General features: G+C 34.8%; 1 protein-coding gene across 1 annotated transcript; it reads left to right on the forward strand.

The window, feature by feature from the left end:
* The first annotated feature begins 991 nt into the window (after window positions 1-991).
* LOC131049450 (ankyrin repeat-containing protein ITN1-like) lies at window positions 992-3,936 on the forward strand. Its single transcript, XM_057983504.2, has 4 exons — window positions 992-1,163; window positions 1,256-1,737; window positions 1,818-1,892; window positions 3,088-3,936. The coding sequence occupies exons 1-4, from the start codon at window positions 992-994 to the stop codon at window positions 3,934-3,936; spliced, it is 1,578 nt and encodes a 525-aa protein (XP_057839487.2).
* The last annotated feature ends 10,728 nt before the right edge of the window (window positions 3,937-14,664 follow it).

Below are 14,664 nucleotides of genomic sequence, written 5' to 3' on the forward strand. Positions count from 1 at the left end.
AAAGAAAGAAAGAAAAATAAGAGCTATAAAAGAAAATCGGCTCCCTCATTATAGCTAACACTAATACTACATATTTATAGCTAACACTAATACTACATATATTAGCCGGTGGCTATCTAGCCAACAAAATGAATAATTTCCTAGTTATTAAAAATACTGAGGACTATGCAGCCTTGTTCATTACCTCAACTGAAGAGACATCGCCCATATATTGTGATTATAAGGGAGAGGCTAATATAACCCATTAATTGAACAACTAATTTATTTGATAAAAGCGAGATCCCAAATAGGGAGTCCCACTATGCATATTGAAATTGACAGTCGAGTGAAGGGAGTCTTATCTACGCATATTTAGAAATTGAGGTAAACTTTTATTACATTTAATTATGATTTTCTCCAATCTCTAATTGTCATAAACTAGTAAATCCAAACAATGATATTCGTGCAATACGAGGAGGTCATTGGAAGGAAACTTCTTGTCAGGTGTCTAGTATGAAATAACCTGTTTATTTATTGACAAGTTATGATTCCACATCCGAGGCAGAAAATGTTTATTAATTTTCACATTTCCACATCCATCCTTCACGAATAATGCCTTTTAAGCTGGCATGTAGGAACCAATTTGTTGACATGGAACTTTTATGAAGGATTTGAGAGCGTGGTTTTAAGTCGAAACTTCTTAGGGGTTTATTGTCTATCTAGAGATTAAAATCCACAGTTGACTGAATTCTTTCATATTTATTAATTGATTGGAACGGTACAGAAAAAATACAGTCAGCAGTGCATTTTTATCTCTAGATAGACATAGTCTGAAGTCAAGAATCTTCATTGAATTTACGAGGAAAATGATCCAACTTCATCTTTAATGATATTGGGACCATGAATTCAACAAGACTTCTAGTTTATATTATTATAAAAATAAAAAACTTAAGCAAAGGATTACGGAGCAAAAAATTCCTGTCAGAGCAAGAAACAGCCTTAATCTGCAAATATGGCCAACATAACTAACGAAACGGAAACTGATTTCATTGAATCTTGTGAAACAGGTGATATAACAAAGGCCGAAGGCCTGCTCAGACAGGTTAATCCATCATGTTTAAAGGAACGGAGGACATCGGAGGGGCGAACATGTTTACATGTGGCAGTACTTACAGGAGACCCAGGTCATTCTCTCTCACACTCCATCTGTTTTAAAGAAAAGCTGTTGTCTAATTGATTTTCTTGCTTGAGTAGGCAGTTGATTTATTAAATGCAGATTTGTTAGGAGAGTTAGCAGCAAAGTTAGACTTGAAAGAATTGATCAAAATAACGGACAACCAAGGCGACACAGCTTTGCATGTAGCTGTAAGGATATATAGCGTGGATATGGTGAAGCAGATGTTAAAGTTAGCTGCAAAAGTACAGTTAGAGGCCGGTTTGTGTGGATGTAAAAACAATAAGCAAGAAACTCCACTAAATATGGCTATAAGGTTGCAATTCCTAGAAGCTGTAGAGTTGTTAATAACTCGCACTAAAAATGCACTGGAAGACGAAAACAAATTTCTTTTGCATAGGGTTGTGTCGCTTAACCAAGTCAAACTTCTTAAAATTTTAATTAAATTTTCAGAAGGCAAAAAGTTATTGTCGAAAGTTATCAATCTGCCTTACCGGCCTCCTGTAGATAATGACGGTAGTCGTGCTGTTAATCCCCAGCATATCCAGCCCGTGCATACTGCAGTGAGGAACATCTATGAGCACGTAAGTTTCTTTTTCTTTTTCATTTCTCTTTATTCTTAACTAGAAATAAACTGGAGTTGTGACAAAAGCTTATTTAGCAGGAAAACCGTCCCACCCAGCCAATTGTTCGAGGAGATATGCCCCTGCACATTGCAGCAAGGAATAAATATGAGCGCGTAAGTTCTTTATTTATATGATATATTTCACGCTCAATTTTCTTTATTCTGTCCTGTTTTAGACTTATTCATATCATTGTAGTGCGACTTAAGGTATGCTCTGCATCATAATCTTTCTATAGCTTCCATTAAACTGGACCAAATCAAAATTTGAAGTCTGTTGTTTAGATAGCTTCTGACAAATCCACAGTCTGATTTCTTAATCCTGGGCCCTCCCGTGAGAGAGATAGGCCCAGACTCATTCTGATACCGGTTTATAGATTACCAGACATAAATTAAATTGAACTCATAAAAAACTTTTATTTATTTAATATCTATTATATCATTATTTATCTGTAAGTAATGGTTACATTCTGATTTAGATAAACAATACTAGAAGACAGTTCAGCTTAAAAAAATATGACAATGCACAATCAATAAAGAAACTTCTAAAACATAGTAATTATCATCTATGAAAATTTATCAAAACTACTAAAAACTGATTTAAAATCTCTACCTAAAAATTCCAATTACATAAATAATTTTGCTAATTGCATTTCTAGTTGCATGCTTGTATCACTATCCAACAGAACACCTAATGTCCCAAACAAATAGTTAATAGAATTTTTAATTTGTTTAGATAGATGGACATAATTTATATTTAATATCTTTTGATGTATTTCCCCTTTTGTTTTGAATAAATTTATATCTTTTATTGACAATTTTTATTCAAATGAAATAATAATTTTTCAAGGATATTAAAGAACAAGATACTAAGAACATGATTTTATGAATTTGTTTCAGATTTTATTTGTATGAACTAAAAAGTCTGATAAGAGAAAACAATATCTTTTACAAAATAAATTACAATCTTGATTTTAAAAATAAGAAGTTTACATTTTTATGCTGCCATTACAGGGAAACTGAAAATGTCCTCCAGTAATTCAAAAAACTTTCTGCTACATATTATCCATCTATAATTTTTAACATTAAACCTTTCTAAAATTTAATGTAACTAAACTTTTCTTATTAATTTTTTTTTATAAGATTACTACTTTGACTCATTTATATACACCCATGCGATTGCTTAATAATAGAAAGCTTCTAAATATCCTCAACAAAACCCATTCAAATATTCTTTTGGAAGCTTCCCTTCATAAAATCATAGCAACTGATTGTCCCTCTTTCTTTTCCCTTTACTTGTTTCATGGCGCAGATGGTGGATTTGTTGCTAACAGTGCCTGACCGGAAGAAGCATGCCCTTAACGATGAGGGCAAAACACCAGTGGAGATAGCGAGAGAAGTCATGGAGTACTACGAATGTTTCAGGATTATAAGAAAGCTGGGAGATTTTAAGGGAAAGGTCAAACCATTCATGTACTGTGCTCCACAAGTAAGCTATGAAAAGCACAAGAGAGCGGCGGATATGATTGACCAAGCCTACAAAGAGAGACGCAATGCAGAACTAGTGGTGGCAGCGTTGTTGGCTACCATGACATTTACCGCTGCCTTCAGTGCCCCAGGTGGTTTCCAAACAGACCCAAAGCTGATGGATGAGCAAGGGATCCCTGTTCTCATATCCTTCACGTCATTTAGGGTCTTCCTTCTTTTCAACTGCATAGCCTTCTTCCTATCTCTATTCACTTGTATCATGTGGGAAATGACTTCAGAGCTTACCGTAGGGGACAAGTTGTTCTTCATGACCATCAATGGTGTAGCGGTTTGTTTGAGCTTTGGGTTCACTGCTTATGGGTTTATGGCTGCAGTATTCACGGTGTTGGACAATAACATGAACACTTTCTCTTGGGTGGTTTTGGGAGGTCTAATTTTGATGTCTTTGTGTGGCGTCTTGGCAGTTCTCTATCTAGCGGTAAGATTTGCAGTCTCGCGAGCCAGATTCCAACGCCTGTGTGGTACACATCGTCGAATAGATGATTTTGTAGTATGGGTATGGAAAATATTTGAACGCTGTGGGTTTCTAGACTTAACACGTTTTATTGGTGATAAGATCCGTGCCAGTATTAATGGTGATTACAACCCTTTCTGGAAATGGACCATATCGTAGGTGCAACTGCTGTGGGTCTTCATCCCCGTGTCTCACGGACTGTAACAATGTTCGACAATCTGTTTAGATCCTTCACTTTCTTCTCTCTTCAATATGCAGGCCAACTATGATCCTCCCTACCATGCCATAACTTAAGTGAGGTCCTGGTAAGCATGATATGTAAAGATGTACTTTTTGACCCTCCTCTCTTTAGTTATCACCTTGGCATTAAATTTTCTACCTCCTTTCTCTGCACATGGACAGCTGTCATGGCTTGCAGAAGTTTGTGGAATATTTAAATAAATAGATAGCCATCAATTAAGAATATTTTATTGCCTTTTCAAAATCTTGACTAAGAGGCTTTTGTGTTTGTGTTTAGTGGGTGTCATAATGTGAATGATATTTTGTTCTAGTGATTTTATTTTGTTTTCACACCAAAAGTATAAGGAAAATTGATTTTATATGGGTTTCAAATCATATTTTTATTTAAAGTCATATAACATACATTTTGTACTACTATCCACTTATCTATATTAAATTTCATGAAAAGGAGATGTCTTATTCCTATCATCACTAATATATATTATTCAAATTGTGCATTTCCATCTTTGCTCTATTTTGCATTTGCTTTAATGTTCCCTTTAAATTATGGAATGCTTTAAATAACCAAACTAGCATTTGTGACATTGTTTCCATAGAAAGAATTGTGAATATGATTGTTGTCTTCACTTTTTTTTTACAAATATTCTTCATAAAATAAGTTATTTGTCTATATGAATTTTTTTTTAGTGTGGTGTTCAAATGTTGGTGCTAAAATTTAGATTGTATTTGTTTCTTACCTCTATAGTATTTCTTTAGTTAGACTCAAGACTATTTCTATGAAGTTTTGCTATGGTTGTATGCTCCATTGAAGTTGTTTTAGTTTCATGATACAACTATGTGATGCCATTATTGTATAATTTTCATTCCTTATTGTTGAGCACAAGATGCCACTGAGAGGGGGGGTGAAAAAATGATTTACAATATTTTAACCTTTTCAAACCAATGTGAGTACCGGTTAGCAATTCAAACACTAAGTAAACCTATTGGTGAGATAAGGGAAGATATCAAAATGAAAACACACACAAGAGGGAACATCACATAACATCAGATGTACGAGGAAAACCAAACATGGGAAAAACCTCAGTGAGAAATGTTGTTGGAGTCTACTGCTCCAATCCAGCCTCACAATAAACACTGTATTACAAAGTTTAGGGTACCAACCCAAGGAGCACCAACCCCTTTTTTAGGGCACCAACCCAAGGGCCACGGAGCTCCAACTCAATGATTGCAATGGAATATATCACTACAATAGTAATAACCTTGTTACAAATGAGCTTTATAACTCTCACACATATCTTTGTCTGATGCTCTATGTTCTTTACATCAGCTCTATCGGATCTCCCTTCACTCTTCCTCTGACTTACTAGTGAAATCCTATCTCTACCGGTTTTATCTCTTTACTGTTTCTCTGCTTCAGTCCTACCGGTTTAGACTCTATCGATTTAACTCTTCTCTATTTCTCTACCTCTTGTCTGTTGGTTCACTTTTCTCTTACCCCTTGCTAGTTCAACCTCTATCTCTTCTCACTTTCTCTCCAATCTTCTTTACTCGTTGCCTTGACATTCTACCAGTTGCCTTGACCTTGTCGGTTACACCTGAACACACACTCATTCATTTATGATTTTCCATCGATTACACTTGGACTAATGAACTCTCTTCTCTTCTCTCACGCCCTGCTCTTCAATATTTGACACCTCATCATCTGGAAGCATCTTCTTCTATGATCTGTAATATGTGTATTTATAATTGAGCATTCCCACCAAGATAGACATTCGAACTTGGCACACTAGGATTCCTTCAACTGATTGTGGACAATATCGAATCATATCTGATCTAAATGTGGATTGACAACCTGCAAGCAATCAGACATCATCGTCAATCTCATTTCTTTCAATGCTCATTTTCTATATTTAGAAAATATGACAAATTGATCATCGACCTATATCTGTCAATCACATTAAATGATCTCTCAGTTATCTTCTCCAGGTCGACAAGCTGATCAGATCTCCTACTTCAAACAACTCACCAAGAGGCATCCTTGGATCTTCCTTGAGCCGCACACCTCTACAACCAACCCATGATTTATGCAGTCAACATTTAATGTTGACCAACTCATCACCAACCTTGCCAAAACATTCTTCACCGACTACTGCATATTTGACACCTAGATTCTACGTGTCAACTCTGTCAACATCCACCTCTTCGTACCATGTCAGTTCAGGCTTAGTCACCGACCAACCACTTAATTGGTGTACACCCTATTACTATTGGTCCATCTTGCCTACTGGTTCTCTAATCCTGTTGGTTAACCTTCATGCCTGCACTTTATTATTCTATCAGTGGATCACATCAACCAGTCACCAATCACACCAATCCACCACATGTATCCAGAGTGAGTCACCATGCATATCTTTATCAGGTGAGAGCCTTTTACCTTGGCCTCTTTCATTTCCTACCGATTGACACAACACATCAGTTATATTCAATGCAACTTATCCAATGTACCGGTAAATATGTTTACCAGTGGACAACACCCTTGCTCACACACCAATGACACCTTTGATGACTCCATTCCATCAACCTTCAACTATCTCCATTGGTGGCAACATCAATCTCCATCTGAATCCTAGCAACTCCATGTTTGCAACTGCAAAGCCACTTGCATCCTTCTTCATCTAAAAGTTCACATCTCAAATAGTTTGTCAAAGTGAGAAACTCATCACTACTCACTCTTCCTCTTCCATTTAGGTAGCTTATCTTTCTCTCCCTTGTTACACTAGTGCACATCTATGATTTCATGCACTTGAGGCATCTTTGTGTTTCACCTGTTCATCTGGTGCTAGCCTTCAATCACCTTCCTTCTACTTCTCTAACTATCTTATCTCAAAGGGTTTACCAGTGGGAGTAGATCCTTATCATCCCCTGACCAATAGCTGATGGGAACTAGTTGCCATTATATTGTACTCTCTGCTTTTGGTGTAGCTTGATATGACTTCTTGATTTGAGAAAACAAAACTATACTCAAACATAAGATCAAGTAAACTTCTCATATGCCATACTTTCTATCATGAGGCAACACATTTTTATGTCAATCTTCTCTTCATTAGGTGACAACATCTTCAACCAGTGGGAGTCCTCCTGTATGGCATCTAACTATATACCAGTTGCTTGTAGACTCTTTATTGGCCCACCCCATTTTCTTATTTGTCACATGCTTGCCATTTTGCAACCATACACTACCAACACATTACTTACCAGATACATACCATATCGGTCTCCAATACTTACTCACTAGTTCATACCATAACTTGCATCATACCGGTTGATATCCCATGACCCCAAAGTCGGTTGACAACAATACCAACAATCTCGCATACCAGTTGATATGCTATACTGGTAACATGCTATGCCCGTTGACATCAATGACAACACAATGCCAACACTTATTGCTTGTTTCAATATAAAAATTTATTGGTCCATTCACAATATTTTTTCCAAAGTTAGGTAACAAGTAAACACATTAATAGTTCTTGTCACCCATCATCATCATTTATAAAATCCTATCAAATTTCTTTTCACATTTGTAACTAGTGATAAAATAAAATATCATAAATATTGCTAGATGGAAATTATTTAACAAAAATATGGTTGATTATTGCAAGTAATCTTGTTAGTTTGAGTAACTATCCAAAATTTGTCATGTCCATATAAAATTTAATCATGGTTATCATGTTTCCTTGATGTTCATAGTGTTAATTTACTAAAAGTATAAATTGTAGATATAATCCATATTAATAATTGATGAGGGTGTCCAAATGAAATGAATTTCATGTCTATGAAGTGGCATTGATAAAAAAATATCATTGTCAAAAGTAAATATGAAACTTCAATATGATATAATAAACTATCTTTCTATAACATTTGTAGTGATAAGCTTACAAAATAAGTGAATTCCTAGTAAGGAAAAGTGTGCATGCACACATACACACACATAAATAGATACATTTATGTGTAAGTAGATGTAATAGTCTATGTATTATTTGTCTAAGAAATGTATATTTTTTGTATTTTATACTATTATTTAACAACAATATGCAAGGTTCCTACCATTTTTTACATAGAGTAAAATTAGATATAATCCCTATTTCTATTTTTTGAGTTGAATATTACCAAAAAATGACCACTTTCCAATCTTAAATCTTTGAATATATTATTTTTCAATGACGGAAAGACCGTTACTAGATAAAATCATTGAAGTAAAAATTAAATGATAAGGCAGCTCTAATTGCTGAAAACTATTATAGTCAACACATATAATCTCTAAATTATAGAAGTGTAGCCTCTCAAAGCTACCTTTCGCATCATAAAACTCTTCAACTATTTGTTGAACTCAAGGAAGGACTGTGAAGGAGGGGTGAATCAGTCTTAAACAAAAATTAATGTAGCACGTAAATATTAATCAAGAACACAAACACAACACATGAACATCAATATTTTATATGTGGAAAATCCAAACAGGGAAAAACCATGGTGAGCACTTTCCCACAAAATATATATACTATGAATATTAGATTACAATGATCAAGCTCACTAGTCTTGACTTGCAAACAAAGGATAACTTCTCTTGGGGCAAGACACAAAAAGGGAACTTGCAAACCTGAAACCAACTACAATAGGGAAAGATATAAAAATAATTTGAAAAGAAGGATCACTTGATCATGAAACTGTCCTTGAACTCTACATCAAGTGATCAACATCAACTCACACAAATCAGACCACAATTTTTAACACTCTATTTCATACCTCTACCACACTATTAAACAACTCTCATATCATCACAACTCTTCTTCTTTTCTCTTCACTAAATTTTTGTGATAATTCCTCTCTCTTCCACACATACTCTCTATACACACAACATTCTTTATATACAAGATAGACTATGAAAGCTTGAATCAAGTCAGCCTAAACCAAAATACACCTTCTAAACCAAAAACACATATGTTGATCCACTCTAGGAGAAAGAGGGGACCAAAATAAATATTCCAAAGGTCAATCAATTGATCTGCAATTACAAAAACATAACTAACAACATACCAACATGCAACACACTCATAAAAGCAATTAACGGTCAAAACATATCCCTCAATGCAAATAACTCTACTTTGGATTGTTGGATATTGTTGGTTATTGTCGCTGCTAAGATATGTTGTTGTCATTGATGTCAACATATTCCTGTGTATTGCTCTAGTGATTGCAGATTGGGAAGATCTTATGATTCGGTTTGTAGTATTATTTTGCATCATTGTTTTGTAGAGTTTTCTATATCCTTCGGTATATTCTAGTGTGATCAGATCTTGTGCTAATATTTTGGGATATTTCTTGGGATGGTCTTATGTATCTTTATTTCAGATGGATCATGATTTGGTGCTCCACAAGTTATCTTTCTTTGTGATAGTTGCTGATTGGTTGTATTCTTGAACTTATAGATGTTGATCGGTGAAGATTTGATAAGTGATGTTGGTGCAGTTGTTCTTGATGATTCTAGCATTCTTGTTGGTGTTTCCTAGTCATGTCCTATTTGTTTTGGTGATTTGCATCGATCATTGTGCAAGTTTTTGGTGGTTTCTATCAACCGGTGATGATTTTTGTGTTATGCCATTTTCATGGTGGTGTAGCATGTTTTGATTGATCTTGGCATGATTTCCAATGGAGTTGTGCATTTGGGAATTTGATCTAGGTCCATGCTATACTATGTAAATCATTATATTTCTCTGGTGTTCGATCTTTGTATCATGTGATGTAATTTTATAATTGAGGGTTGAGGATTTAGCCGACGTTGTTATCAAGGTTGATTAATTGTATATATAGGTGATATATTCATGTAATATAGGTCTTGATGGTATGTATGCATTATCGAAGAGTGATTCATCCTTCAGTATTGTGATTGTCAAGATATTTGGTATTGCAGAGAAAACAATTATGCTTAACTAGAACTGTGATCAAGCATTTGGAGATGTTATTCTTATAGTTCATTGCTTCCAGATTGTAGTCTAAATCTTGTTGTAAGTCACTGAGACTTCCCTAAGGGTTGTAGGCTTTTGGGCCATTATTTTTTAGCATTGAGCTCTAGGCAGTGTTCCTGAATGCATGTACATTCTCCATTGTTATATTTTAACATACTACTATAGAGTATCATCTTACTATGGGTAGGTTTCCAACGTGGTTTTTTCCTTAACTGGGTTTTCCACATCAAAATCTTGATGTTGTGTGTTGTGCTTTTAATTTTCTTATCTATCCTATTACTGCAGTTTATCAAATCTATTTTTGAAGTTAAAATTGATGATCTGGTGAAGACTGATTCACCTCCCCCTCCCAGTCTTCCTTCTTGTTTGCTACTAGCAATTGGTATTAGAGCTAGATCCTCTAGTAGAAAATTGACTGCTTGAGGAGATCCAAGATGATATCTCAAGGTGTTATCTTTAAGAAGGACACTCTAAGGTTTGATGGAATTAACTATTCTATATGGAAGATCCAGATGGAAGTGCACTTGAAATATCTCAGAGAAGATTTCTGGAAGATTACAAAGAATGCCTATTTTGTTCCTCAGAATGGGCCTTCTACTCCAAATGAGATCAAGGAAGATGAACATAATATTAGAGAGAAGGAAGAATTGCTTAGTGCTTTGACTAATTGTGAGATGACAAATGTAATGGAACTTCAGACCGCACATGAGATCTGGGAGAAGCTTGAGATCCTGTATGAAGGTGATAAATAAGTGAAAGTTGCTAAGCTGCAGAGTTTGAAAGGAAAATATGAGACATTGAAGATGGGAGATGATGAGAACATACACTCTTTCATGGCTAAGTTGAATGACCTTGTTCTAGGTATAAGATGTGTCGGTTGAACCATTGAGGAAGATGAAACTATTCCTAAGGTGCTGAGATATTTCCCTTCTTTTTATAAACATAAGGTTGCTACTATTGATGAGATCCAAAGTGTGACTACAGTAACAAGAGATATGCTAGTTGGAAAGATTACTGCATTTGAGATGAGTGAGTTTGGAGAATCACATGGAAATTCTAAGACTGCATTTAGAGCATCAATATTTGTATCCAATAAGCAGAAGTATGATCCTGATGAGTGCAAAATATCTATATATGAAAGAGAGAGAAGAATTGTTATTATGTTGTTGATGAAGGTGTTACAGATGAAGAATCAGAAGGAGATTAAGTTGTGTTTATTCTCATTAAGGAAGATAGACATGTACTTGTTGATTCCACAAGCTACACTATTGAGGAGAATTCTTTAGTTGCTAAAGTTGAATAGGTGATTGAGAGTGGTTGTTCACATCATATGACTGCTGATAAAAGAAAATTTATGCATATGGAAAGGTATGATGGTGGAATAGTTATATTTGGAGATGACAAAGCCTGTGTGATCCGTGGAAGTGGTTCTATTTCTTTTGATGGTAACCATAACACTGATTATGTCTTGTATGTTGAAGGTTTGAAGCATAATCTTTTGAGTGTTGGATAGATGGTTGATAAAGGTTATGATTTACAATTCAAGGATGGAAAATGAAAGATCCTCAATGCCTTTGGTATAGAGATTGCATCTAGAACTAAGATTGAAGGTAACATTTTTCACTTGAATTTTGTTGAGAAAATTTGTTTTATTGCTCAAATTGATGAGAGTTGGTTGTGGCATAGGAGAATGTGTCAATGCGTACATTTTGATTCAGTGATTGAGATCAGTTCTACAAATGTTGTTAGAGATCTTCCTAAGATTGTTAAGCCTGATAATCTGGTCTTTAAGGAATGCTAGTTGGATAAGCAAACAGGGATTTCTTTCAAGAGAAAAGAATATACATCATATGGATTGCTAGATCTTGTGCATACTAACCTATGTGGACCTAGAAATTTTAGAAGTGTGTAGGGTGAGAGATATTTTATGTTTCTAATTGATTATTATTCTAGGATGATGTGGGTTGTCTTTTTGAAGGAGAAATTAGAAGCATTGGACAAATTCAAGATATTCAAAGCAAAGGTTGAGATTGATTTCAGGTTGAAGGTGAAGTGTCTGAGATCTAATAAAGGTGGAGAATTCTATTACAGTGAGTTCAATTCATTCTTTGAGAAGCATGGGATTAGAAGACAATTATCTGCTCCTAGAACCCCTCAACAAAATGGAGTTGTTGAAAGTAAGAACATAATTGTTTTGGATGTTGCAAAGACTATGCTGATTGAAGGAAATGTTTCGAAGATCTATTGGAGAGAAGCTATTAGAACTGTTATTTACACATTCAATAGAGTTCATATCAAAGGTGATCATGGTAAGACTCCTTATCAGCTTTGGTTTGGTCATATTCCTATTGTTAGATATTTCAGAGTATTTGGTAGTAAATGTTATATCAAGAGAGATGAGGATATAAGAAAGTTTGATGCTAGAAGTGATGAAGGAATTTTCTTGGGATATTCTCCAGAGAGAAAACCCTATCATTGATACAATAAGAGACTGAGAAAGATAGTGGAAAGTGCAAATGTGAAAGTGGATGAGAACCTTGGGAAGGAGATCAAAGCATGTGGTTATGATGATGGTCAACATGTTATTTTAGCTCCTATTCATACCAAAGAGCCTAAGTAGAATGATCTAGTAGAGATAGCTAACCCAGATGTTTCTTCTACCAGTGAAGAAGTGTAGGAACCTGATAATCAGAACAATTAGAAGACTTTGAGGTATGTAAGACTAAATCATTCTAAAAATTAGATTATTGTTGATAAGAATAAAGGTGTAAATGACTAGAAGAAGGTTAGTTGTTGAAGAAGTATGTTTGATTTCTAAAGTTGAACCTAAAGATGCCGATGAAGCATGTAAAGATGAAATTTGGATTGGAGCTATGAAAGAAGAAATAGATAAGATTGAAAAGAATAATATATGGGAACTTGATTTATTCCCGTGGAGTTGTACATTTGGGAATTTGATTTAGGTGCATGCTATGCTATGTAAATCATTATATTGGTTCAGTGGTTGATCTTTGTATAGTGTGATGTAATTTTGTAATTGAGGGTTAAGGGTTTAGCCAACCTTGTTATCAAGGTTGATGAATTGTATATATAGGTGATATATTCATGTAATTTAGATGTTGATGGTGTGTCTGCATTATAAAAGAGTGATTAATCCTTTGGTATTGTGATTGTGGAGAGATTTGGTGTTGCAAAGAAGACAATTGTGCTTAACCAGAATTATGATCAAGTATTCGAACATGCTATTATTTTAGTTCATTTTTTTTGGATTGTATTCTAAATCTTGTTGGAAGTAGTGAGATGCTATACTTTCAGTTCAGTTCTTCCAGATTGTAGTTTGAATCTTGTTGTAAGTTAGTGAGATTTGGTGTTGTAGAGAAGACAGTTGTGCTTAACCAAAACTGTGATCAGGCATTTGGAGATTCTATTCTTTCAATTCATTTCTTCTAGATTGTAGTTTGAATCTTGTTGTAAGTCAGTGAGACTTCTTTGAGGGTTGTAGTCTTCCGATCCATAATATTTGAACAGTGAGTTATAGGAAATGTGCTTGAATGCATGTGCATTCCACATTGTAATATTTTTACATAGTACTACAAAGTATCATCTAACTATGGGTAGGTTACCATAGTGGTTTTTTACTTAACCTGGATTTCCACGACAAAATTTTGGTGTTGTGTGTTGTTGTTTCAATTTTCTTATATGTCTCATTACTGTAGTTTATCAAATCTCTTTTTAAAGTTAAAATTATTGATCCGATGAAGACTAATTCACATCCCCCCTGCTCTCAGTGAGACATCCACACACTATAGTGAGACCCATAACACATCCAGTAACCTTCCACAAATCATACTTGGACCCAAAGATATGTTCAATGTAGAATATCGTAACCTGCTATGAAATGCACCACAAATTTTGAAAAACATAAATATTTGTAGACCACAAATACAAATAATTCATAATAGCGAAAACATAATCAAAGAAGATAACAATATCAACAACACTTTCTAGACCCAAACATTTCTAGAACAATTAATAGAACAACTACAAAAAACAACACAACAAGATATCATTGCACCACAAATGTTTTTGATCACCAACTATCCCAAAAAAATTAACATCAATAACAACCACAACACCACATACTTCAAATAATCTCCCCCTTTGTCATCATTGGTAACACTTGACTAAACTTAACACTCAACCAACCTACAAAACAATATTGCTCTATCTAAAACATTGCAAAAAAGGCTCTATCTCTCCCAAACAACTATCCTTTTGAAAACTACTTAATCTCTTCCCTTTTATTATCAAAGAAAAAGTCCACAACACTACTAGACACTCCACTACTCGCCCTGAGTGCAACCATAGCATCAATATAGGAAAATAAATAGGCATGGAGGATCCCCCTAGAAAGATGCATCTCTGAAATGCGCATAGCCAGGAGGAGGGGCAATAACCCCAAGCTTCTCCCAAACAAACTCAAATGTATCCTTTTCCAATGCCTTAGTGAAAATATCTACAAGTTATCCCTTTGTAGAAATGTATTCCAATAGAACTTCCTTCTCAACAACCTTCTTTCTTAAGTAGTGATATTTGACTGAAATGTTTATTGCACTTGTATTGT

This window comes from Cryptomeria japonica, chromosome 1 (assembly GCF_030272615.1).
Source record: "Cryptomeria japonica chromosome 1, Sugi_1.0, whole genome shotgun sequence".
Lineage (NCBI taxonomy): Eukaryota > Viridiplantae > Streptophyta > Pinopsida > Cupressales > Cupressaceae > Cryptomeria > Cryptomeria japonica.

What these genes read in the sequence shown, in the direction of transcription:
- LOC131049450 (XM_057983504.2), top strand. Translation starts at nt 992, where the DNA reads ATGGCCAACATAACTAACGAAACGGAAACTGATTTCATTGAATCTTGT. An exon ending in AGTACTTACAGGAGACCCAG is followed by an intron (nt 1,164 to 1,255) that starts GTCATTCTCTCT and finishes TATTAAATGCAG; the next exon opens with ATTTGTTAGGAGAGTTAGCA. An exon ending in CAAGGAATAAATATGAGCGC is followed by an intron (nt 1,893 to 3,087) that starts GTAAGTTCTTTA and finishes TTCATGGCGCAG; the next exon opens with ATGGTGGATTTGTTGCTAAC.